Source organism: Pelophylax lessonae (genome assembly GCF_965119305.1).
Source record: "Pelophylax lessonae genome assembly, chromosome: 1".
Lineage (NCBI taxonomy): Eukaryota > Metazoa > Chordata > Amphibia > Anura > Ranidae > Pelophylax > Pelophylax lessonae.
In genome coordinates, this window is record NC_138768.1 from 155,534,886 (window position 1) to 155,561,162 (window position 26,277).

Here is a 26,277-nt window from a genome sequence, read left to right on the forward strand (position 1 = left end):
ACTAGCCCTGACTGTCCCGGGGGTATTTTTATTGAAAACATTTTTTCGTGGCCGGAACTCCGCTTTAAGTTAGACAACATTTGGTTGATTACAGTAGCACGAGCCACTGTGAAAGGACACAAGGATTTTTGTTTAAGATATACACTATATATACAATATAGAAATTAATATTATGAAATATAAAGTAATTCATCTATGATAATGTATTCGTTTTTACACTATTTGTACAGTAAATGGATACATTTGCACACTTTGCAAGCATTTTTTCTTATTTTAAATTTCCCATAGCAACCAGGTAATTAGCGCTTTCAAAAAGATCAGCTAAGCAATGGCAGACTCTGTTCTTTATAGATACAGGTTTACTTTTAGGACTAAAACAAATGACAAAAAGAGCTGTAAGTTCTGATGTGTGGAAAGTGACTAAATACACACATATCCAAAGCATTAGTTCTCTAAACAAAGGCATTCTGCAGCTTTTAATGTATTATGTTGGCAAATTTAAGGGAAAAGCATCTACACGACTTTTGTGATCTTGTTGTCATTTTATAAGTTGAACCAGAATCTCTTCTTTGTTTAGGGAGCTTTACAATGCAAAAATGTCATGTTGTAAATAAAAAAATAATAAAAAGTGAGTTAAATGGATCAATATTAGATGACTAGTAAATGTCTTGTTCAATACCTGGATATAAAATCTTCAGTGGAAGGAATTGCATTTAGCATTCCCTAGCCTAATAAATCTTAAAAGCTTCAATATTGATTCAATGCAGTGAATGGCTGGATCATTTCTGGGAGGCTCTGACAAGTGGACAATTGCTTCCATGGTTACATTTTGATATGCAGTGTGGTCAGTGTGCTTTGTTGGGTTCCTCCCCCCTCCATTGAAGTAAAATAACAAACCACAGGAGACCCTACCACACATGGCGAGCATCATCCAGGAGCAACTTTAAAAGACCAAGCTGACTGGTCAGGAACAAGTCTTGCTCCAGACTCCGACTTTGTTTTAATTTATGCTTCAAAAGAGTAGAGAAAAAAAATCTTGTCGCACACATCAGGTTTTGATGGATAGACACATTTTATCATGCACCCGAATAAAGCTGTAGCAAGCATTTCATGTTCCCGCAGCTCTTTCTAGACGGGAGAAGTAGAAGGGTAACAAGTGGGACGACTTTACATCAATTGTTTTTTGACGCTGTCTACATTGTCCGTATCTTCAGTTGCTTTTTACTGATTAAACATCTGACTGAGGTATTTATCCATTTTTATCTTCTGTTACTTTAAAATGCTTTATATAAATGCTTTATATAAATATATAAAATGTGTAATATCCAGTAAGAACTTAGCTTGATTTTTCATATGATTAAGCAAACAGACATACATATATGTGGTCTTATGAATGGCAAGATAAGTTAGATGGACTGACAACTTTCTGACTTTGGGTCTATCTTTGTTAAGATTTTTTCTCTGGCTATAATTTGAATTCAGTTGTGTCCTGTTGCTTTTCCTGTTGATTTCTGTCTGGTGGTTTGATGTTGAGTGTGATGTAGGATTGGTCCCTTTGTTGAGATGAGTTTAGTGGTTTGTGTATATAAGAGACTAGCAGAGGAGTAATAGTTGTGGTCAATGATAAGCTAATTATAACCAACAGTACACTTCTATATCACAATCTAAGCTACATTAGTGTATATGTATATATATATATATATATATATATATATATATATATATATTTATTACATAAAAAAAAAAGATTCCTACAGAAGTCCTTTCTTTTCTTCCATGCGTCAAAAAAAAAATTCTTAGATGCCTTGGCATTTCATACATTATTTCCATAAACACTTGTTGCATGTTACATCTCGTTGTCTTTACACATCTGACGTGCCAGACTTTTCAGCTGTGTCCTATAATATACAGTAATACATACGTGTGTTTTAGTGATAAGATGATCTTGATACAGGAGCTAAAGAAAAAATCCACTTTCATCTTCTATGTGTTACACTAATGGAAGAAAATATATTTTTTTCTACTGGTTTTTGCAGTTCACTCCTTGCTATGTATCTAATCCAATACGTGTCATCCTGTGTCATGAGTTTGTAGCAACAACTTAGCTATAATTGTTCATTATTCTGGATGGTCTAAACTGGTGAAAGGTGACACTGGTTGCTGTGGTTTACTATATTTGCTTTAGCTTGTTAATGAAGTCCATTAATGGTTCTCTTTGCATAGACAAGATAATATTTCTTATTTGAGTGTTATATGCTGCATGTACAGTAAGAATGTACAGTATGAGTTGAGAAAGAAAGTATGGTTCGAAGTCTTCTCAGTGTCACAGTTTTATAAAAAGACTAGAACAGAAAACAGATAAAGGCAACTATATTATCAAATATGAATGTCTAGAACACTTGTATTTTAGTATTATTGGGTAACCATGGTTGCCACACTTTAGATATAAGAAAAGGTTGTCTTTCATAATTTTGTTCATTTTATATTATATATATTCATATTTTAGCTTATTAAATAAAAATGAAAGGTTTTCAAAAGTCTTCTCATAAATAAAACTTGACCACATAAAACATTGACTATAATTTAAATACCTATCACAAATAATTTGTTAGCTTAAATTATATTGAAATAACAAATGTACTGCAGTCCCTTGCTGTGTACGTAATAATTGGACATTTAACACAAAATATTAATGACTTATGATGCTAAAGCTGAAAAATTCCTACTTGAAAGACACTCATTATTTTTTTGAAGCTCATAGATATTTTACAAAGGTGTTCGCTTAAATTTCCTTTTGTGAAACGCAAACCTATTCTTGGATTTACTAGCAGCCAATGTAACGCCATTAGCCTCACATGCAAAGTAATTAAACCAAGTATTGAATAAAATACTGAGCTTAGGGGACCTGGGCAAAGGAAAACATGTTGCTTTCATTTAGAGACTAATTGACTTTTAAAGACTACTTGTAAGCTTCTAATGGTTCAGCTATAAAATAGTTTCATAGGGACTACTGTATATTATTTAAGGATCTTTAAAAATAGGAGCATCATCTAATTTACAATGTACCCTAATTTAAAAGTTTGCACTGAAAAGTGTCTGTAAGGAGATTCAAATGTATGGTTATCTGATAAATCCTTTATCTATGCATTTGCCATAAGGTTGGAATATACTTTATATTAATATATATTAGGAACAATACTTTGAGTTTTACCATACAGCAACCGCTCAATATAATATATTGGTATAATATAATATACTGGTGCTTAGTTCCCCCCCCCCCCCTACTATTTTAGCCTTGTTGATAGAAAAAGTTCCTATTGTTCCTATTTGGGATAGATTGGTTGGATGCTACTTTAGCTTTTTTTTTTTGTACAAAACACAGAAAAGAAGACTAAATCTTGGCATTTTTTGTAAAATCAATTCAAAAGTGCCAAAATCGAGAAGCAAAAAGAGTTGGGACCTCATTCACACCTGACAGTAGTTTAAGATCCTCTCCTAATCACTATTGAAATAAGATGGAGGTGACACATCTGCATGTCCTGAAACTCACTGGTACCCAGCTAACATTACATAGTAGATGATAAGGATCTGCATCCACTATTCATAAGATCTATTTGGAAGTCCTGCATATTTGATAATGAGCACTTCTTTTAAAAGATTGTGGTTACCTCTAAGGCAGCTGTGCATATTGTACAGGACAAGCACATGGCTGTAATTCAAATAATATAACATGATTTGAACTGTATGTTGTTTGCATATTGCTATATTTTACTGTCTAATGTAGTTTCTTATATATGGTGTGGACAGGGCAATTGAAGATGGGTTATTAACAACTTACTGTTATTAATATTCATCTTACTAAATCTTCTCTTTTTATCTAAATACCACAGAACTCGATGGTTAAAACGAGTGTATGTGTGTATATACAAACATACATATATAATATATACTGTATGAACTTCTATTCAAAAGAATTTGATTGAACATGTCTCTGATTGTTGAGTCATCACCACAAATTTTTACGCAGTTAGGTAAATAAACATTATTTGTTTGCTAGTTGTTCGAACTGAGTGCTCCCTTGTTTGACTTGGCTAAACGCTGAGTCTGTTTTGGCTGAGCTTTAGGGTTTTTTGATCTTTTGTGTAGATTTTGGCTTATGTGGAAAATATTCAGCCTACTCTACTCCTCAGTCCAGATAAACTACATTTTAAAAGCTTAGCAGTAACCCATAGCACTCAATCAGAGTTGGAGTACAGTAGGTTAAAATCAGTATGGATGCAATGAATTACTGGGTTTTGCATATAATAAATACTTTGGGCTACCATGTTAAAAATGCCAGTGTATATATACTGTTGCGTATTGTTGTCCATGTGAAAATGGTTTGTTGGTTGGTTTCAAAAATGTAATTTGAAGATCATTACCGGTTCTCAATGTGTAAATGCCTATTTGTTGGCTCTGCCACCCTTATTTACCTAACCACCTCAATACCAGGATGTTACACCCCTTTCATTAATAGGCCATTTTTCAATTATCAGTGTTTTGATACTTTGACTGACAATTACTGGTTTTACATAAGTGTACCCAAATGTTTTATAAAATTTAGATAGATAGAGCTTTCCTTTGGAGTATTCAACAACTACTTGTTTTTTTTATTTTTTTTACTCTAAATATGAAAGCAGAGCAAGTATTTTGAAAAAACAAAATCTCTTACTTCTTTTTAGGGCAATGCAAACTCTTCCAAAATGACCTTTTTACGCCGGCGCCTCCTGGTCCTTTAAAAGTTTATGATGCCGGGAGGCAGGGTGGGGCTTAAGAACACATGAAAACTCCTGATCCCAAGGAGCGATCAATTAGGCGCCAGTAACTGTGTCAGGAGCGCGCAGTGCGGGCATTCTCCGCACACCTGTTTGGGCAGCAAAGTGCGCAAATATGCGGCCCCTCTGCACCAAGCAACAGGCCCTGAAGGGCCACATATTTGCGTGCAGCCGGCACCAAGGGGTTAAAAGTGAACATGCTATAATTTAGCACCACTTTTTTGGAAATGAGGAAACATGATGGTATTGAGGTGGTTAATATTTTCAGTAGTAAAATGTCTTCCTCCACAATGTCTAAACAAGAAGAACACTTGTAGAAAACTAAACAAATGTAACACATTGATATATAATAATAGTAAAGAGGAGAGCACTACACCTTGTACTGGAATGTAAATTTCATAAGTAATTTATCTTTTTTTTTTAAAAAAAGGTAAAGACATAGAAAGACCTCCATTTACATGTGTAACTATCTGGAGACCTTTTTTGTATTAAACACCCATCAGGCAGACAGTCAAAGAGCCTGAACCAGCTGCTATAAATAAGAGACGGATCAGAGCAGGGGGAATAACACTAATTAAAATATAGAGTACAGTATATATCCTATGTGTAGATAAAATTATTTTGATATTTTATGCATTAGAAGTCAATGGGAGAGGGCTTTAGAGTTCATACACAAGCCACAATGGTTCAGGAGGCAGAGCTCGGGATTTTCTAAAGAGATAATTGTAGCATAAAGAGAAAGGAGTTTAATAGTTCAAAGTATAGTAAAGTAGTTATTCTGCATTTGGGACATTTACAGAACCAAGGTCTGGATGCACAGAGAATGGAAACGACTTACAAGTAGACTGTGGTCAATAGCCATGTTTTGATTTGAGAGTCTTCTCTAAACTGTCACACCATACTTTATTTCAACAAAATGTTTGTGTTTCTAATATTCTTAACTATAAAAGTCTCATATAATGTGATATTTTGATTTGTGTTGTCAGTTTGCTCTAAATGTGCCAATAAATTATTTTTTTTTTTATATTTTACTTGCAGCTATTTGCAATGTAGGACTCTGAGAAAGGGCCCAAAGGCAGAAACATGAGCAAAGAAACCTGGCTTAGCCTCCAAAGTGGCACCACAGGTATTTATTTTACAACATTGATATATTATTGATTTTGCTCAGTTTTCTCACATAAACCAAACTTTCCAATGTAAGGAATTGCTAAACACAATCACAATGTTAACACAAAAAAAGGGTTTCACCTCAGTACAAGCAAACTTCAACCTAAAAGGTCTTCTGTTCAGCACAATTACTACTTATCAATAGAGTTCACTAACCAGCCAAGAGCGAGTCAAAAGACCTCCATACCTCTTAAGCTGGCCATTTACGATTTAGCTGCAGGAAAGAAAATCGCTTGACTCCCCATCAACACAGTCATGGTTGATGGGGAATCCCTCTCGTGGAGCTAACTTGGGTACAATCAGCCTGCCCATGCTTGGTTTGAATCTCAACTGGTCCCTGCTGAACTGGCCGCGATTCAAACCGCCTGTCACCAACTTTATACCATGTGTCTCATGGCTTCCTGGGTGTTAGAGTTTACATGCAGCTCCCAGCTGCACCCTCAACAATCCCTGCTGGACTGCTGGAACCTCTTACAAAGACAGTTAACACTACTGTTACATAGTTAGGCTGAAAAAAAATACGAATCCACTGGACTCAACCAATAGAAAAAATATTAATAAATAAGTATGATAAAACCTCCATACACAGGCCCCCTATACTTGCAGTTGATCCAGAGGAAGGAAATCCTTATAACTTATGATCCAATTTGCTTCAACTGGGGGGAAATCTTTCCTGGTGCCCTAAGGCAAGAATCTGGTGTTAGAACAGGATTGGATTGATCAGGGAAAATCTCAAAGGCACCGCATCCCAAATTAATAGAACACAGCACAATGAAAATTGCTCTCAAATGAGAGCCAGAATTTTTTAGGTGCCAGTAACTCCAGTCAAAAATTCTATGATTTTATTTCTATATTTCATTGTCAAAAGACAAATAAGGAAAACATATTAAAAACATGGGACAAATTCATGCTTAATATCCATCGAGTAAGTTAATTATAATAAATTGTCGCAGTGTAGTGTATTCGGTTTCCTCAGGGGATATATTTTACTACACCTAGATGGATAAGTCAACAAAGGAAAACAGAAAAAAAAAAATATATATATACAAAATATATTCAATTGAACATGTAAGAAAAATGTGTTGATACATTGACGTAAATAATTTTCAAACACATATGACATGAGAAAATATAGTAATTTAAAAACATTCACATGATACAATCAACAATTTTAAATATGAGTAAATACATAGAGATTGTTTAAGGGCATCTTATCAGAATTCACAGGAAATAATTAAGCACAAATGTGTCTCCAGCTTGTATATCAAGAAGCAGGGAGCGAAATGGAAAATGTCCCAACCTGAAGGCCAAGGGTGATAGCTTATAATGCAGTTAACCGCAGGAGGGGCAATCAGATAGGCAGAAACAAACTGAAAAGTGAAGATAAATTGAAATGTGATTTTGAGCTGCAACTATATGCGCTAGTTGCATTTAAATGAACACTTCAAAACAAGAGTGAAGCAATTGTAAACATCTGTACCTGATCAAATCGTTTAAATATACTGCAGCATGCTGTCAACTGAACAGAGAGGTCCACTCCGAAAACTAACTCCAGTAGTGGTTACACAGAGGTACTCAGCAACAATGTGCTAGAACCAAGGGTAAAGGAGATATGAGAGCATGTGTCTCCATCAGTCCAGGAAGAAATCAGTGTATCCCATTATAGTGTGTGTCTTACCGTTCCCACTATAGCTTTTAACTAGCCTGAGAACGGCATTCCGCGGCTCCCCCCCCAACACTGATCACCGTTAGAGCCTGCTCTTTGATATACCCCTCCAGTCATACCCCTCCAGTCACACTGAACGCGGTGACGTCACAGCTCCGCGCGGATGCCAGGAGGATACCACTCCCACACACTCCTGATTATCAGCTCAGAAAGTGAAGTCCATCTCCGAGTCCAGCATCAGCCACACGCTATCCCAGCTATCAAAAGGAACAAGCATCCAAAAGACAGAGCCATTTAGTGGGCAAACATCAAACAGCTAATTTTACCATTATACACAGTGTCACAATGCCATGACTCCTGCCAATTACTACATAACATCATTATAGGGATTAAATTATCTCAGTTTCATGACCACATATAAGGTCTAGAATATGTCATTGCCAAAGAAACAAAAAAAGGGCGGGAATAAGTAACCAAAGGTTAAATATACTGTACATATAGCAGCTGTGGACAGGAAAAAGGGGATGTGTGGGGGATGGATCCTTAAATTGCGCCCAAGGTCAAGATTCACTCCTGTAAATTAGACTTGAGTAATGCCCACCAATTGGCCAAGAATCTGGTGTTATTTCTTATAAATGTTGATAGCCAGTTACATTCTGCATTTAGGAATGCATCTAGCTGAGCCAGAGCTAGGTCCTGGGGGAGTCTATTCCATATTTTCTCAGCACTTGCAGTGAAGAAGCCTTTCCATATGCAAAGGTTAAACTTCTTTTCCTCCAGATTCAAAGAAAAGTTTACTCCAAGTTCACTATATGGACCATTTATGTACTTATACATGAAGATCACATCCTCATTCACTACATACATTCACGCCACTACATACTCTATACATCCTACTGCTACATTCTGCCCACTGACTGCCCTGCTGTTACATAATGCCCACTGACTTTCCTTCCACTACATACTGCTCACTGAATGCCCTTCCACTACATACTGCTCACTGACTGCCCTATCACTACAAACTGCTCACTAACCACCCTGCACCTACATACTTCTCACTGACTGACCTGCCACTACATACTGCTCACTGCCCTTCCAGCACAACCTGCTCACTGACTACTCTATCACTACATACTGCTCGGTGACTGCCTTGCCCCTACATTCAGCTGCCCACTGAGTGCCCTGCCACTTCCTACTGCTCACTGATTAGTCTATCACTACATACTGCACACTGACCATCCTGCCCCTACATACTGCACACTGACTGCCCTGCCACTGCATGCTGCTCGCTGACCAGCCACTACATACTCTATAAATCCTACTGCTACATTCTGCCCACTGACTACCCTGCTGCTACATAATGCCCACTGACTTTCCTTCCACTACTGTAATGCTCCTTGCGTTTCTTATAAGGTGTGGATTTTCAGCTGCAGAAGTAGTTCCACGTCAGTAGTCATGTAGGAGATATGCTGAGATACCATTCCCAACCTCAATGACTCATCATGTGTGGAAGGTCTTATTTCAGCAAGTAAATACACACAGTAATTAAGCTGGTTCCTAGTGTGACTTTATATACATGTGGTAAGACAATGATAAAGGTCTTAGGGATAGGTTTGAGTGGAAGTGGTAGGTGACAGACACTTGAGGTGAGACAGTGCAGATGGATGCAGGAAGGGTTAGCGATCATGTATGATAACAGATGACAGAGTAGCAGGTGCATACAGGAGAGATCAACCCAGTGCAGGAAATAGTAGCAGTAGCCTCAAGAGCTAGCAATCTAGTTATGCAGATGTAAAAGACAGTCCTTGCTATGCAGAGCTAAATAGTGTAAGCCTAGTACAAGTCTATAGAGATTTCCCCTGTGGGGTACTTAGCACTAATAGCGATAGCCGAAGGATCGCTCAGGAGATGCGGATGATCCAGTAGCAGGATGCAGGGATCAGCGCAGCGAGGTTCGTCAGCGAGGAGAGCTTGCAAGCATGGAAGCTTCAAGCAAGATTAGTATCCAGGTACTGGTGTTTGAACGAACACATGTGAGTGAGAACCGACGCCCTAAATAGCCATCTAGTCCGGCGCTGGGTGATGACAGCTTCAGCCTTAAAGGGAAACACACCTATATGTGTTTCTTCTGTCTAGGTAGATGGAAATCACCCGGAATAAATGTGATAGGAGGCACTGAGAGTGCCAGAACCTTACATTACCCCCCCCCGTAAGGCCGGCTCCGGAAGGCCTCTAAGGCTGGTTGTTGATATAAGAATTACATGAGACTGGTTGCCGATGCGAAAATCGGAAGGGAAAAAAAAAAATTTCTCTTTTTTTTTTTTTGTTGCCGATATGAGAATCGGAATGAGACTGGTCTCCGATGCGAGAATCGGATAAGACTGGTTGCCGATATGAAAATCGGGAAGTAAAAAAAAAATTGGTTGCCGATATGAGAATCGGATAATACTGGTTGCCGATACGAGAATCGGATAAGACTGGTCTCCGATATGAAAATCGGAAAAAAAAAAAAAAAAAATGGTTGCCGATATGAGAATCGGATCAGGTTGGTAACCGATCTGAGAATCGGATCCCTTGTTGCCGATATGAAAATCGGATCAGGTTGGTAGCCGATGAGAATCGGATCCCTTGTTGCCGATATAAAAATCGGATCAGGTTGGTAACCGATGAGAATCGGATCACTTGTTGTTAGGGTGTCTGCTACATGGACCCCTCACTAGAATCGGACGCATAACCATCCGAAGTAATCCTAGTAGACCTAGCAACCAATGCTTCTTCAAACATCCTCAGATACTTCCTACATACCACCGTGCCATTAGAAGCACGTACGCAGTCAGGTGCAAGAATCTCTATATTTTCATCGGAAGCCAGAAATGTGCTTGCAAAAATAGGAGTATCCTCAGGAGGTGGTACAGGAGGGTTTTTTGAACGTGGTATAAAGTTCACTGGAGTTGAAGGAATATCTATTCCAATATTTGTTAATTTCTGGGTGTCCTTCACTGATATAGAACGGGGACAGGGCTGGCAACAGCCTTGATAATTTCCAGGCTGTTTTTCAGGGAAGACCCTTCGGATTCGCCTGGCCTCCATTGGGAGAGCCTTAGGCCTATGGGGTCTGGTTGGGCAGAATGTAATGAAATGTCCCCCTTCACCACAATAAAAACAAAGGCCACAGATTCTCCTGTGATCTCTTTTTTCTTGTGAGGACAACCTAGCATGTATGGCACCAATCTCCATAGGCTCCTCATCCATCTCTGTAGGATCAGGGTCCAAATGGGATGTGTCAGATTGACAAGGTCGACTGTTTGAGGCAGGCTCGGACCATGACCAGGCAGGATCACCATATCTACTAGGTCTCCTTTTTTCCTTAGGTAGCCGGGGTCTGTGGTTACCTGGAGCGGGTTTAGGAGTGGGTTCAATAGCTGAATTCTGAGAAGAACTGGATAATGGCATTTCCATTTTTTCAGACTTCCTTTCTCTTAGTCTTCTATCTATGGTGATACTGAGTTGTATCAATGTATCCAGGGTTTTTGGCATCTCTGCTCGGGCGAGCTCGTCCTTGACGGCTTCTGATAGGCCAAGCCTAAATTGGGTTTTCAGAGATGCATCATTCCATCCTGAATCAAGGGTCCATCTCTTGAATTCTGCGACAAAGTCTTCTACAGGCCTTTTTCCTTGTTTCAAGGATCTTAACTGAAGATCGGCAGTACTCTGCCTATTGGGGTCATCATATAGGCTAGTGAGCTCTGCCAGGAACAAGGCATAGGAGTTGAGAAGCTGGTCGTTTTTTTCAAAAAGAGAATCTGCCCAGGCTCGAGGATCGCCTGATAGGTAAGAAATAATAGTACAAACCTTAATGTGATCAGTAAGGTAGGTACGAGGTTTTAGCAAAAAAAGTAACTCACATGCGTTTTTAAATTCGCGAAATTTTTTGCGATCGCCTGTAAATACCAAAGGGGGATTTATCTTGGGTTCAGGAGACTGTGCAGAGGTAAGTTGTGTCAGTCTAATTACCTGCTGCGACAGAGCCTGATTGTCGTTTTTCAATTCAGCAAGTGCGTGTATTAACGCAGATACCTGCTGTTTTAATTGTGTCACCTGAGTGGCTACTTCTGCTGAATCCATTTTTTGGGTTCGTTCAATCTGTAACGCTCCTTGCGTTTCTTATAAGGTGTGGATTTTCAGCTGCAGAAGTAGTTCCACGTCAGTAGTCATGTAGGAGATATGCTGAGATACCATTCCCAACCTCAATGACTCATCATGTGTGGAAGGTCTTATTTCAGCAAGTAAATACACACAGTAATTAAGCTGGTTCCTAGTGTGACTTTATATACATGTGGTAAGACAATGATAAAGGTCTTAGGGATAGGTTTGAGTGGAAGTGGTAGGTGACAGACACTTGAGGTGAGACAGTGCAGATGGATGCAGGAAGGGTTAGCGATCATGTATGATAACAGATGACAGAGTAGCAGGTGCATACAGGAGAGATCAACCCAGTGCAGGAAATAGTAGCAGTAGCCTCAAGAGCTAGCAATCTAGTTATGCAGATGTAAAAGACAGTCCTTGCTATGCAGAGCTAAATAGTGTAAGCCTAGTACAAGTCTATAGAGATTTCCCCTGTGGGGTACTTAGCACTAATAGCGATAGCCGAAGGATCGCTCAGGAGATGCGGATGATCCAGTAGCAGGATGCAGGGATCAGCGCAGCGAGGTTCGTCAGCGAGGAGAGCTTGCAAGCATGGAAGCTTCAAGCAAGATTAGTATCCAGGTACTGGTGTTTGAACGAACACATGTGAGTGAGAACCGACGCCCTAAATAGCCATCTAGTCCGGCGCTGGGTGATGACCGCTTCAGCCTTAAAGGGAAACACACCTATATGTGTTTCTTCTGTCTAGGTAGATGGAAATCACCCGGAATAAATGTGATAGGAGGCACTGAGAGTGCCAGAACCTTACAACTACATACTTCTCACTGACTGCCCTGCCACTACATACTGCTCACTGCCCTTCCAGCACAAACTGCTCACTGACTGCTCTATCACTACATACTGCTCGGTGACTGCCTTGCCCCTACATTCAGCTGCCCACTGAGTGCCCTGCCACTTCCAACTGCTCACTGATTAGTCTATCACTACATACTGCACACTGACCATTCTGCCCCTACATACTGCACACTTACTGCCCTGCCACTACATGCTGCTCGCTGACTGCCCTACCATTACATATTGGTCACTGACTGCCCTATCATTACATGCTGCTCACTGATTACCCTGCCACTACATACTGCTCACTGAATGCCCTGCTATTACATACTGCTCATTGACTGCCCTGCCACTACATACTCCTCAGTGACTGCTCTATCACTGCATATAGCACACTGACCACCCTGCCCCTACATACTGCTTATTGACTGCCTTGCCACTACTTGCTGCTTACTGACTGCCCTATCACTACATACTACTCACTGATCACCCTGCCATTACATACTGCTCACTGACTGCCTTGCCACTACATACTGCTTACCGACTGCTTTACCGCTACATGCTGCTGCATGCCATTTCATACTGATCTGCACTGCATACTGCTCATTGTCATTTTCTATGTATTGTTCTGCAATGACACTACATTTACTACGCTCTATGGGGGCCCATGATTTCTAAAGGCAGCCCTGCCTCCATGCCTCTTATCATGTCAAACATTTTTGAAAAGTCCAGGTTGACTATATTTACAGCCACTCTTTTGTTTAAGTTTTTGTTTGCTTAAAATTTGCAAATTTATGCCAAATTTATGATTTGAGCTTTGTGACATGGTGCATTATTCTGCTGGAAGTAACCATCAGAAGATGGGATGGACATGGTCAGCAACAATACTCAGGTAGGCCATGACATTTAAACAATATTCAGTTGGTACTAAGGGGCCCAAAGTGTGCCATAAAAATATCCCCCGCATTATTACACCATCACCAACCTGAACCATTGAAACAAGACTGGATGGATCCATGCTTTCATGTTTACACCAAATTCTGATCCTAACATCCAAATGTCCAAGCTGAAACCGTGACTTATCTGATCAGCCAATTTTGGTGAGCCTGTGCGAATTGTAGCCTCGGTTTCCTGTTCTCAGTTGACATGAGTGGCATCCTTTGTGGTCTTCTGGTGCTGTACCCATCAAGGTTCGATGTGTTGTGCGTTCAGAGATGCTATTCTGCATACCTTGGTTGTAATGAGTGGTTATTTGAGTTACTGTTGCCTTTCTATCATCGTCTACCCATTCTCCTCTGATCTCTGACATCAACAGGCATTTTTGTCCACACAACTTCCACTCACTGGGTATTTTCTCTTTTTCGGACCATTCACTGTAAACCCTTAAGATGGTTGTGCATATAAATCCCAGAGTAGATCAGCAGTTTTTGAAATACTTAGACCAGCCTATCTGGCATCAAGAATGCCACATTCAAAGTCACTTAAATCCCTTTTCTTCCCCATTCTGATGCTCGGTTTTTACTTCAGGAAGTCGTCTTCACCATGTCTAGATGCCTAAGTGCATTCAGTTGCTGCTATGTGATTGGGTGATTTGCAATTTGTGTTACTAAGTAATTGAACAGGTCTACCTAATAAAGTGGCTGGTGAGTGTATAATTACAATGCGGTTGAGGGAGATCTTTTAGTGGACAAACCTGTGTAGGAGTAAAATTTCCCCCTGGTTTTATAGAAATTTCTTCTTGATAGAACTTCTCCACTCTAGTGAAATAAAAAAAAAAGTTTTGGCTGGACTTTTAATTTAAATATAATTAGGTACACTGTTAATATTATTGTAAAATATAATTCTGTGCTGTGCAGAAACTATTCAGAATAAATTCACGTTTTTAGATAACTTATTTCAGCATTTGGGTTACCTGACCAATTTTAGATCTGAGATATCGCATAATCATACTGCTTGAACTTTACATTAATTTTAATGTGACGACTACATTTGTCATGAAAATGCTAGAGCTGCTTCAATCTCAAAATATAACCTGGCTATTAACAATGGAGGGGGGTCCTAACATGCAAATTAAATGACTTCTTAATCCAGTCAACCAGAATAATTTGTGTCTGTGTTGGTAGAATTCATGCTGTGTTTATGCCCAGCCCACTGCTGACAGCTGTGACAGCTTTGGAAGGGCAGTGACCACACATACCCTCTAATGTTTTTTTTTTTTTTTTATTCTTCTATGCTTATATGATCACTGATGTCATAGCAATCCCATAAAAATAAACTTCACAGAAATGTCAATTATGTTTTGACCTAAATGTGCTGTTTGATTGTTCCATCTTATTTTGTGGTTGTATTTAACTGCAAAGAAAAAATTGTGTTTTTGCACTTCTTAGATTGAAAGCTCTAACGAGCAGGGCCCTCTGATTCCTACTGTATTAAAGTGTATTGTATTTGTACTGTCTATCCTCAAGTTGTAAAGCGTGCATAAACTGTCGGTGCTATATAAATCCTGTATAATAATAATGAATTTTTTGTTTTTATAATTTATTTTTATTAATTTCACATCATGCATTTATAAAGCTAAACGTAACTCTCTTATTAACTACTTTTAATCTATATACTGCTAGCATTAGCAAATAGATAGGAAAGTATATTATATCTTTTTTTTTTTTTAACATTTTTTTAGTTGCATCCTGGTTCCTGGCCTAGGCCAAAATGATGTCATACATCCTAGGAGTCTGGGCATTTTATTTTACAGCTCCTGTAATTCTCTGTAAAAATGCTATGCAATATGGCAGGAGTTCCCAAACTGTGGGTCGGGACCCACTGGTGGGTCGAGAGCTGCGTTTGAGTGGGTCGCGCTGTACCGGAAATCACTGAGAGCGGGCCCATTTGAATTGTGCTGTGTGAGCCCACGCAAATTACAAAGAGCCAGAGCAGTCAAATCACGATGGATTCAGAACCCAGCCCACACAGTTTACGGAGGCTGGTCTGCATTTCGCACAAGGAGTATACTTGCATCAGTGAGTACGTATGTGGGCTGTTATGCAGGATATGTTCATGGGATGCAGAGCCAGCTCCTCGGTCCTGCTGGTGGCAGCGGTGGTGGCTAGACTGACGGCGGGATTCTCTCAGCTATAGCGGGCAGAGACGGCAGCCTTGGTGTCATAAGAGGACCAGGTGGCCCGGTGGTGTCAGGAGTTCATGGCAGCTTCTGTGACCCCAGTAGAGGATCTGAAGGAGAAGAGCCAGAACACCAAGACCAGCATAGAGCTCCTCATCATGGAGGTGTGAGGTGTGCTGGGCCCTGGAGAGGGCAAACAGGGGCTTCACCTTCACTATGGACCACTGGGAGAGGAAGGAGGGTGAGTGCCATATAGCCTGCTGATCACTGTCCTGGGATGGTTGATTGTTGTCCTCTGCCTGCCTTATACTGTCTGAGGGTGCTGATCACTTACAACTCCGCTTTTATGCCACAGCTTTCTGACCCATCACTTAGAACATCTGGCAAGTGTATTAAATAATAAAATGAAAAGTAGTAAATTGATATTTTTATTTATATAGAGAATGCAGACCTCGCCACTTTCCTCATTAGAGCCCTGCATGTACAGCACTCGATTGATAATTGTAAAACCACTCCCATACAGGATCACTCTGGACATGGACACAGACAAACAGCTATTTCTTTAGAATAACAAAAGGTAGGAATCTCCAACAAAGTTTGTTAAACTCCTTCCAATGTACATAGATCACCCAGAGGGGAATGTTTTTTTCTCAACAAAAGTGGAGTTACTCTTTAACCACTTGAGGCCCAACATGCAAGGAACACCGTCAGGTGTTCTAGGAGCATAAATGACACATATAGTTTTCTAACAACCTTTCACATTTTGTAGGCCCTGGAGCACCAGGACAATCGAAATTACCCACAAAATGACCCCATTTTGGAAAGCAAACACCCCAACATATATTCTATGAGGCATAATGAGTCTTTTGAACATCTAATATCATTACACCTTATCACACTTATGAAGGCCCTGGAGCACCAGGACAATGGAAATGCCCACAAAATGACCCCATTTTTGAAAGCAAACACCCCAACACATAATCTAGGAGGCATGGGCTGCAGATAGGTACTAAGGTACTTGATGAGCTGCAGATAGGTACTCAGGTACTCTGATGGGCTGCAGACAGATACTTAGGTACACTGATTGGCTTCAGAAAGGTTCTTCGGGTACTCTGATAGGCTACAGAGAGGTACTTGCGTACTCTAATGGGCTAGAAACAGGTACTCAGGTAATCTGATGGGCTGTAGATAGGTATTCGGGCACTCTGGGCTGGAGACAGGTACTCGGGTACTCTAATGGTCTGCAGATAGGTACTCTGATGGTCTGCAGATAGGTACTCAGGTACTCTGGTGGGCTACAGAGAGGTACTCGGGTACTATGATGAGCTGCAGAGAGGTATTTGGGTACTCTTATGGGCTGAAGACAGGTACTCGGGTACTTTGATGGGCTGGATACAGGTACTCGGGTACTCTATTGGGCTGTAGATAGGTACTCAGGTACTCTGAAGGGCTGGAGACAGGTACTTTGGTACTCTGATGATAGGTACTCAGGTACTCTGATGGGCTGGTGACAGGTACTCGGGTACTCTGATGGCTGGTGACAGATACTTGGGTACTCTGATGACATTTTACTCGGGTCCTCTGATGGGCTGCAGAGAGGTACTTGGGTACTCTGATGGGCTAGAGACAGGTACTCGGGCAATCTGATGGGCTATAGATAGATACTCGTGCACTCTGGGCTTAAGACAGGTACTTGGGCACTCTGAGCTGGAGACAGGTACTCAGGTACTCTGAAGGGCTACAGAGAGGTACTCGGGTACTCTGATGGACTGGTGACAGGTACTCGGGTACTCCAATGATAGGTACTCGGGTACTCCGATGACAGGTACTCTGGTACTCCGATGACAGGTACTCGGGTACTCCGATGACAGGTACTCGGGCTGGTGACAGGTACTCGGGTACTCCGATGACAGGTACTCTGATGGGCTGGTGACAGGTACTCGGGTACTTCAATGACAGGTGCTCAGGGACTCCGATGACAGGTACTTGGGTACTCTGATGACAGGTACTCTGATGACAGGTACTTGGGTACTCCGATGACAGGTACTCTGATGACAGGTGCTCGGGTACTCTGATGACAGATACTCTGATGACAGGTGCTCGGGTAATCCGATGACAGGTACTCTGATGACAGGTACTCGGGTACTCCGATGACAGGTACTCTGATGACAGGTGCTCGGGTACTCTGATGACAGGTACTCTGATGACAGGTGCTTGGGTACTCTGATGACAGGTACTCTGATGACAGGTACTCAGGTAATCTGATGACAGGTACTCTGATGACAGGTACTCGTGTACTCTAATGACAGCTACTTGGGTACTCTGATGACAGGTACTCGGGTACTCTGATGACAGGTACTCGGGTACTCTGATGGGCTGGTGACAGGTATTCAGGTATTCCGATGACAGGTACTTAGAGTACCCAAGTACCTGTCATCAGAGTACCTGAGTACCTGTCATGGGAGTACCTGAGTACCTGTCATCAGAGTACCCGAGTACCTGTCATCAGAGTACCTGTCATCAGAGTACCCAAGTACCTGTCATCAGAGAACACAAGTACCTGCCTTTAGAGTACCTGAGTATCTGTCACCAGCCCTGGGGGCGCGCACGAGCGGCGTGCACAGACAGTGCTTATGGCCAGCTGTGATTGGACAATTGTCATATTAGATGAGATACAGAAATTATGAGTTTACATTGGTTGGAGGGGGGAGGAGGCTTTTGGGAGACTCTAGGCTCAATTCACAAAGCAAACACATCAGACTATGGATCTTTATTTTTTTTTTTAAATGCAGTTATTTTCAGCTAATTAGATTGCAAAATTACAGTCTCAAGGCTGCAATGAAGATCCTTTTCACTGTGCTAAAACTTTGTGAATCAAGCCTTCTGTCACTATCTGTGTCTAGCTGAGTAGGACAGTAGGGCTTTGCTAGGTGACAGGTTTCAATGATGCGGTCTGGATTAGTACCAGACAGCACAGCCCCTCCCCCACATGCACCGAGACTGTAGAGAGAATGATAGAGTGATACATCTCAGGAGCTGAACATTGCAAGACATGTCACACTGGCCATCATCCTGCCTGCCTGTCTAGGCTCTCAGCCCCATGGTTTAGGTGAGTGGTTCTCTTCGTTGATCTATTCACCCAAGTCTGCTTTACTAACTTTACAGAGAGATGCAAAGCTTTATAACAGACAAGATTAGTAATGTTTTTAATACTAATTCCAAGTGATCCCGATGCTCACTGCAAAGTAAAAGTCTAATTCAGAAAGTCAGGGCAGAACATTACTCTCCACTGGTTGGAACCATTGACAATACAGAAAGAATTCCTGTTGCTGAAAAGCTATCTTGCTACAGATTATTGGAGAAACATCTTTATTTTCTCATACAACACAATAAGAGACATGGGGTGTCTTACATTTACAATAGATAAAGAGTAATTCCGATCCCAATTAATGTAGCACAACAGTTTGAGAAGATATTAAATATAAATATGAAGTGTTTTTTTTCGTTTTTTTTTTACATTGTTGAATAATAATAGTAGATTGAATAATATATATTATTTTATGTAAAAATTATAATGAATAAATGTGAGGTATTCACAAATAATTTACATAATGCAAAATAATTGGGAGTAGAAGTGGCTTCAGTTTACTGCAGATAGTTTATACTACCCTCGAGGCATGTCGTTCACCTGATATCTGTGTTGACCTGTCTATGTAAAACTGAGTCACAAAGCTACTGCGGGTGTATTTCACCAGTGCCTAAACTTGGATTATATTACAAAATTTCAGCATTCCTTTGTTCTTCTATATGCATTGTGCCAGCAGGTGTTAATATTAAATAATTTAAAGTTGCTTAATTGTTTGAAATATTAACTTCGTAGTGCAACAAGTGGTTACTTACTAGAAATACTTAAGTCACCGCTATCGATGTGGTAGTCATTCATTCATTCTACAGCTCTCAATAGGATGTTGCCAAAGGCATTGCAGATCATGTTACCTTTACGTCTATCCTGTAGGGTGCTGGTGGGATTCCTATTTTATAAAATAATAATTCATTCTCTTCATCTATAAGATATTCTCTTGTTTATGAAGCAAAAGCGCCTATTCAGTCTTGATAGGATATCAATAGTAACCATTTGTGTAAAACCAAAGCTTTTTTGTGTAAAATTTTACAAGGATGCTTAAATTCTGCGAAGATCAACAGGAATTTTCTTGAATTTAGATATCTTTTAAAGCAGATCTAAACTCTTTGATTTAACTGCTTCTCAAAACAGTTAGACCTAAGGCATGCTGTACTTTCAAGCAAACTGTCAAGCCACCAAATAGCTGGTGTCATATATCTCATGTGCAGCACCATGGCAGCTGCAGATCAAACAAAGGCTCAGGCTGGGTTCACACTATTGCGATATCAGACATTACATGTAATTCGCACCGCATTGCTTTGCAGATCATATGTGATGTTTGTGCGATGCGAATTCAGCCATACAGATTGTATGACTGAATTTGCATCAAATTCGGACAAAAATGGTGCAGGACCCTTTTCATGGTCTGCACCAGAATCCAATTCCTGCACCATTTGACATTTGGCACTAAGATCTGGAACCGATCTGGGGATGTCAATAACCTTGTATTGACACCTGCAGTGGTTCGCATAGGGCAGTGTATACTGCCTGCCAGAGGCATTCGATGCGGGAACCCGCACTGGAATCATGCTGGTTCCCACATCACATTAGTTTGAACCCAGACGAAGATGGTAGCTTTCTTGTCTATAAAAGATAGCAGAGTTTAGTTCCATTTTATTTAAGCTGCACACATAGATGTAAAGCAGCCACAGAGGAGTGGTGTTTCTACTTGACATGCATTTTCATGCAGCGGTGTCGCATGGTTTGCCCCAACTCCTGTAACTGCCACTTTTGCTGGACAGCTTTGTTTGCATGTGAATGTGGACAAAAAAAAAAAGCCTGTAAAAAAAAAAAAAAAAGCACCGATATACTGAATACTACGATTACAGTAACCAACTCCATGCAGTTACCACATTATAATATTTCTCACTATAGTGGTCCTGTAAAGCAAGTTCACACTTATCATTAACCTTGGCAGCAACTAGTAATGTTCTATATTATACACTGGCACAAGCATACAGTACCTCCCACATTTCAGTAAACACTCCTTTAAAGCACTGCCTTGGCCTCCCCACAAAACTTTGATTTTTGTTTGGAGATTTGGGTAGAGTAGAATGCCCTGTCCCACAAGACAACACATAGTGCTTGAAAGACATGATACCAAGTCCAAACATTGTCACACTGAATATCCCAAAGGCTGGTGGCAATGCTTGGGCAAGGTTTCCAGTAACACTTCAGTGAAGCATGTGGACCTTATAGTGTCACTTCCGGTACTGTAACATTAATTGGACTCAGAGGTGTTAACAACTCTCAGCCCTAAAAATGGGAGATACATATGAAGGATGGGACTTTAAATTTACCATATAGAAATAAACTAACATACAAGTTAAACCATTATTTATTACAAATGAAAAAAATAAATAAATAAAGCTCAATAAAGCCACACGCAATGAACTTCCAGAATGAAGTAGAATGAAAATTCCATATAAGCATGGTTTTGTGTCTAGAATCATTAAATCATAGGGGATCATTTGTACTAAAGATTGAAATTATATTGTTATTTTACCAGAACAATAAATTAAATTTTTCATTCAGAGTTAGAAGTTATATACTTCTTACAGAAATAGGATTTTTCAGATGTCAGCTGACACTTAAGGGTTCTATTTATTTATTTTTAATTTTTTATTTAAAAGATATGCACAGATAGCAAGAAAATACATGTATGTAGACATACAATCAATGATTTTTATAACATGTTAAATTAGAGTGTCAAAGAATGTCCATTCACGTTAAGAGTTATGATAGTTAAGAGGACTAGGTATGTCCTGAATTCGTAAAATTTTTGTTTTGGCAAGTTTCATTACATAATGCAAGTGTATAGTATGTTAAGCAGTCGTAATAGCAAAGGCTAAAGCCCGTGCACATCCAGTTACTGTTTTATTTTTTAAGTGGGTGGAAGGAAGAGAAGGTATAGTTAGGAAGAGAGAAAGCATAGAAAAGTAGGAGGAGGATACTTAAGGTTCTATTTAATAATGTTATCACACCCAGTTGTCACCCAAGATTAACTCATTTTTTTTCCAATTAAATCCAGTTTGAAAAATGTGTAGATTTTTGGTGAAAGTTGTTTGATTCTTTTGTGAAAGCATTGATGATATATTGTTCATATTACCCATGTTTGTCTTAGTGTCAAGATGAATTTGTGTATTCTACCTTTTAATCAGTCTAGTGGTGGAAAGTAATGTCATCACTTGGCTTTGTAATGGGTGCTCACAGTTATGTAGGGCCAGGATTTTATGTGATGTCTTGTAACCGTAGACTGGACAGATAGTAGTTAGCATATTATTATTTCTAAACACATCTTGCATGAAGAAAAATCTCTTATGATCAGTTTGTAATTCGGCATTCATTAGATATATTTGACCTTCATTCTAGATTTTATGGCGGTCATGTGTCATTATATAAAGCAGTATTCATTTATAAATGTTAAAGTTGGAGCCAAGGTACTGTAACAGAATAGACATTTCAGTAGAGTAACGATTGGTACGGTATCTTTCACGTGTTGGCTTGATAGATTGTTGCATCTTTCAATAAATGACTGCAAATTCCAAATTGCATTTCACTGAATATCAGGTACTCCTTTCTACCTACCTTTTACTAGTACACTTGGAAACGACCTCGGGGCTGTACCCTTTAGGTAGCAGACCAAGCCCCCAAAAAAGGGCTCACCACCACCTTCCTGTTAAATTGGGCAGAAATAATCGGAAGATTAAAAAAAAACTCTTCCAACCTGCCCCCGCCATCATCTACCTATTGACCTACCACTGATTGACCTACCACTTATTGAGTCAGTCCAGCGCAAACTCCAACCCTAAAGAGACTTTAAAGTTGTGGCAACGGCTCTGTTGTTCATATGTGGTGGGACTGCCCCAAAATAAGGGGCTTCTGGAATAAAGTATTCAATATCATCAGGAAAGTCACGGGTCTATCAATCGTGCAGTCACCACAGATTGCTCTGCTTAACATGCCTACCCCGGGCGCATCCAAATATCAAAAACGTCTCATTCACTTCATCCTTCTGGGAGCCAAAATGACCATAGCCAGTGCTTGGAAGAGACCTTCAGTTTCCATATTGCGCGCTAAAAGAAAATTTCCTGGATCATGTCACAAGAATTGTTAGCTAGCAAACTCCTGGATACTCACCATCTCTTTGAGGTGGTGTGGGGACCATGGGCTGAGTTTACTAAAACCCAGTTACATGCTCTGCAGCACTAGTTTGATCCTTCTTGTTCTTAGGGACCTGTCAGGAAAACTTCTTCCTCTCACTTTCTCTCTCTAAGACCTCATTCCTCTGTGCTAGTATCACACCCTCTTTATCATGATCTGCTCCTTCCTCTGCTCTCTCTTTAAATAGCCTCTTTAACTCTCCTTTCTATTCCTTTCCCACCTTTTGTCTCTTCTCTTTCTCTTCCCCACACCATTTTCTCTTAAGCATACCATGCTTGATGCGAAGATTTTGAGACGCTAGTTGCTCCCTACCTTCACTGTATTGGAAGCAGCTCTTAGGGTTGCATATTACTCAATAGCCTTTTGATCCAAATTTATAACTTTACTACACTCTTCTATAAGGGTAAATCATTAATACCGCAACTTGGTCTACCAGAGCTGAGTTATGGGGGAGCCAGGGATGCCCTATCTCTCCTGAGGGGACAGTCTTAGCCCCCAGTAGGGGTCTCCTTGGGATTGGGCAGGTCTCTCCGGATCTCCATTTCACGGCGCATACATTTTTCTCTGCGCCCTTCTCATTGTGGAACCTATGAGGATTACTTGCTTGTTTACACTTTGAAGTTTTTGAGAGTTGTATGTATACTGTTCAGTATGGTTCAATTTGTCAAATATTTGCTTTTTGTGCATGGTTCATAATGCTTGTTTTGTATCTGTTCCTTCATATTACAAATAAAAATCTTTTGAAAATAAAGTTGTGACAACAGTAGAAGGATATAACAAAATGTTGCTGGGGCAATTATGTAATCCACTCACATTGTAGAAGCTAATGGAAATGTTCAGTTCGATGCGGTTTGATTGGTTTACACACCAGTGCCTGGGTTCTTATTTGAATCTGAGAGGTAACAATGAACTTGTTGGGGTATACCTTGTTTCCAGGGCAGCACAAAATTAAAGTGTATATAAAGCCCATATTTTTTTAACTTTAGGGTAAAATTAGAACCCCTGTCAATTTGTATTGCTATCTCTGCTCCCATTAAGGTGATTCACCCCCTAGTGTAAATGGTTAAAAGCTTTCTTAAGTGCTGTAGCAGAAGTTTTATAATCACTATAAATTTAATAAAATAAATGTGGCAATGCAATGGCAAGGCAATGCAAGAAATTCCCCCTTATAGTTTACAGTATATGATAGGTGTGTGAGGCTGGCTGTAAACAAACCACTTATTGCGAAATATAACACTCCTCTATATTAAAAAGCCCACATGAAGTGCATCCACCTGGAAAAAGATGATTTCCCTTTGTAGGCAGATCATCACAAGAAATGCATTTATTGTAATAGGACTACATTGTTTAAATCTACAGAATCTAATTTTTAGCAGTTTATAGGGGTAAAAGAAATGTGTCATGGACTAATGAGGTTTGTTTTTTTAAAGGTTTCAAGGCTTGTTCTTTAATTTAGATCTTATTTTCAATGATATTTTTCTTAAATTGAGTTGGTAATTCACGTTTTTGCATGTATTTGGCTTTCTCAGCCATATGACTACTGCAGGAGACTTTGCCCCTTGAGAGTTAGTTGGCTTCTCTCCTTTTTGAAGTAGCTGGGGCAGCGCTTTCATGTGACAACTCTTTTTAATAGTCAATACTCGGCTTAGTGGACTTCAACTCCAGCATGTAGGACTAGGGTGGGGAAATTGGAAAGGTTTTCCTTTGGTCACGGCAACTTGAGTTAGTTCTGATGAATAGAGACTGTAGTCTGAGGATAAATAGTGAGCTGTGTTGTGTCTGATCATTCAGAATGATCCAGGTGGGGGCATTGTTATACCTTCTTGCTGTGCACAGCCTATTCAGATTTAACCAGGAGGAACACAAATTGGCTGAAATACCGAACATTCTAAAAAATAATTGGCTGAATTAGTGGTAGCTGGGATAAAGGGAAAGGGCTTCTTGCTGTGCCAGTATAATAAAGCCCTAGGCAGAAAGATGCATTTCAAGCAAATTTTTGCTTTTCCAAAAGACAATATTAATTTCATGTTTGGTTATTGTAATATGTACTTTTATTTGGAAAACTCAGACACAGGGTCAGATTTATAGGCAATGGCTAATTTTATTCTAGGCAATATAGCCATGATTTAAAATAATTTGTGTGCTACAAAATGTTTTAAGACATGTTGCCAAGTTAAAGTGTAACTGTTCTCAACATTTAAATTCCTACATTCATTTGCACATTGAACTTCAATTATTTCTAGCCTACTCCTAATGATCTGAATGAAGTTTGAAAACGTACTTTTTGAATAATCGCACACATTTACTTCCTTGAATGCAGTCACCCATATTCACTATACCGTGTGAATATGATTAAAAATTTCACAGAGCCTGCCTTCTGAACTACAGAGGTGCTGAAGGATGAGTTTATTCTATTACGGTACTGATGTTATTAAATTAAAGTGTATGCTGTTACTATATATCTTCTGTAGGATTTGCACAAAAACAAATTATATACATTTTTTGCACATAGTTGTCCATTACACAGTGCCATATACCTGCCTTATGTTTGTTGGATATTAATGAGACTTATTCTTACCTCTAATCCTTGCTTTACCCATAAGACCAAAAAAGCAAAAAGAGTATCCAAAAATGCAACCTTCACCACTTCAGCCCCGGAAGGTTTTACCCCCTAAATGACTAGGCCATTTTTTGCGATACGGAACTGCGTTAATTTAACTGACAATTGTGCGGTCGTGCAACGCTGTACCCAAATAAATTTCACGTCCTTTTTTCCCACAAGTAGAGCTTTCTTTTGGTGGTATTTGATCACCTCTGCGGTTTTCAATTTTTGCGCTATAAACAAAAAAGAGCAAACAATTAAAAAAAAAAAACAATATTTTTTACATTCTGCTATAAAAACACATCCAATAAAAATGTAAAAAAAAATCAAATTTCTATATCAGTTTAGGCCAACGTGTATTCTGCTACATATTTTTATTAAAACAATCCCTATAAGCGTATATATCGATTGGTTTATCACATCTACAAACTATGTGAAATGTTTGGGCATTTTTCTTTATTTTTATTTTTTTTACTAGTAATGGTGGCGATCAGCGATTTTTAGCGGGACTGCGACATTGCGGTGGACTAATCTGACACCTAACTGACACTTTTGACACCTTTTTGGGGACCAGTGACTTTATTA

At 39.6% G+C, this 26,277-nt stretch overlaps 1 protein-coding gene across 1 annotated transcript in view; it reads left to right on the forward strand.

The window, feature by feature from the left end:
* The first annotated feature begins 999 nt into the window (after nt 1-999).
* ADGRV1 (adhesion G protein-coupled receptor V1) overlaps nt 1,000-26,277 on the forward strand; it is a 654,157-nt gene continuing 628,879 nt past the window's right edge. Inside the window, exons 1-2 of the mRNA XM_082259824.1 lie at nt 1,000-1,245; nt 5,853-5,940. Coding sequence (XP_082115950.1) covers nt 5,898-5,940 — 43 coding nt within the window. The 5' untranslated portion in view covers nt 1,000-1,245; nt 5,853-5,897. The remainder of the gene's footprint in view (nt 1,246-5,852; nt 5,941-26,277) is intronic.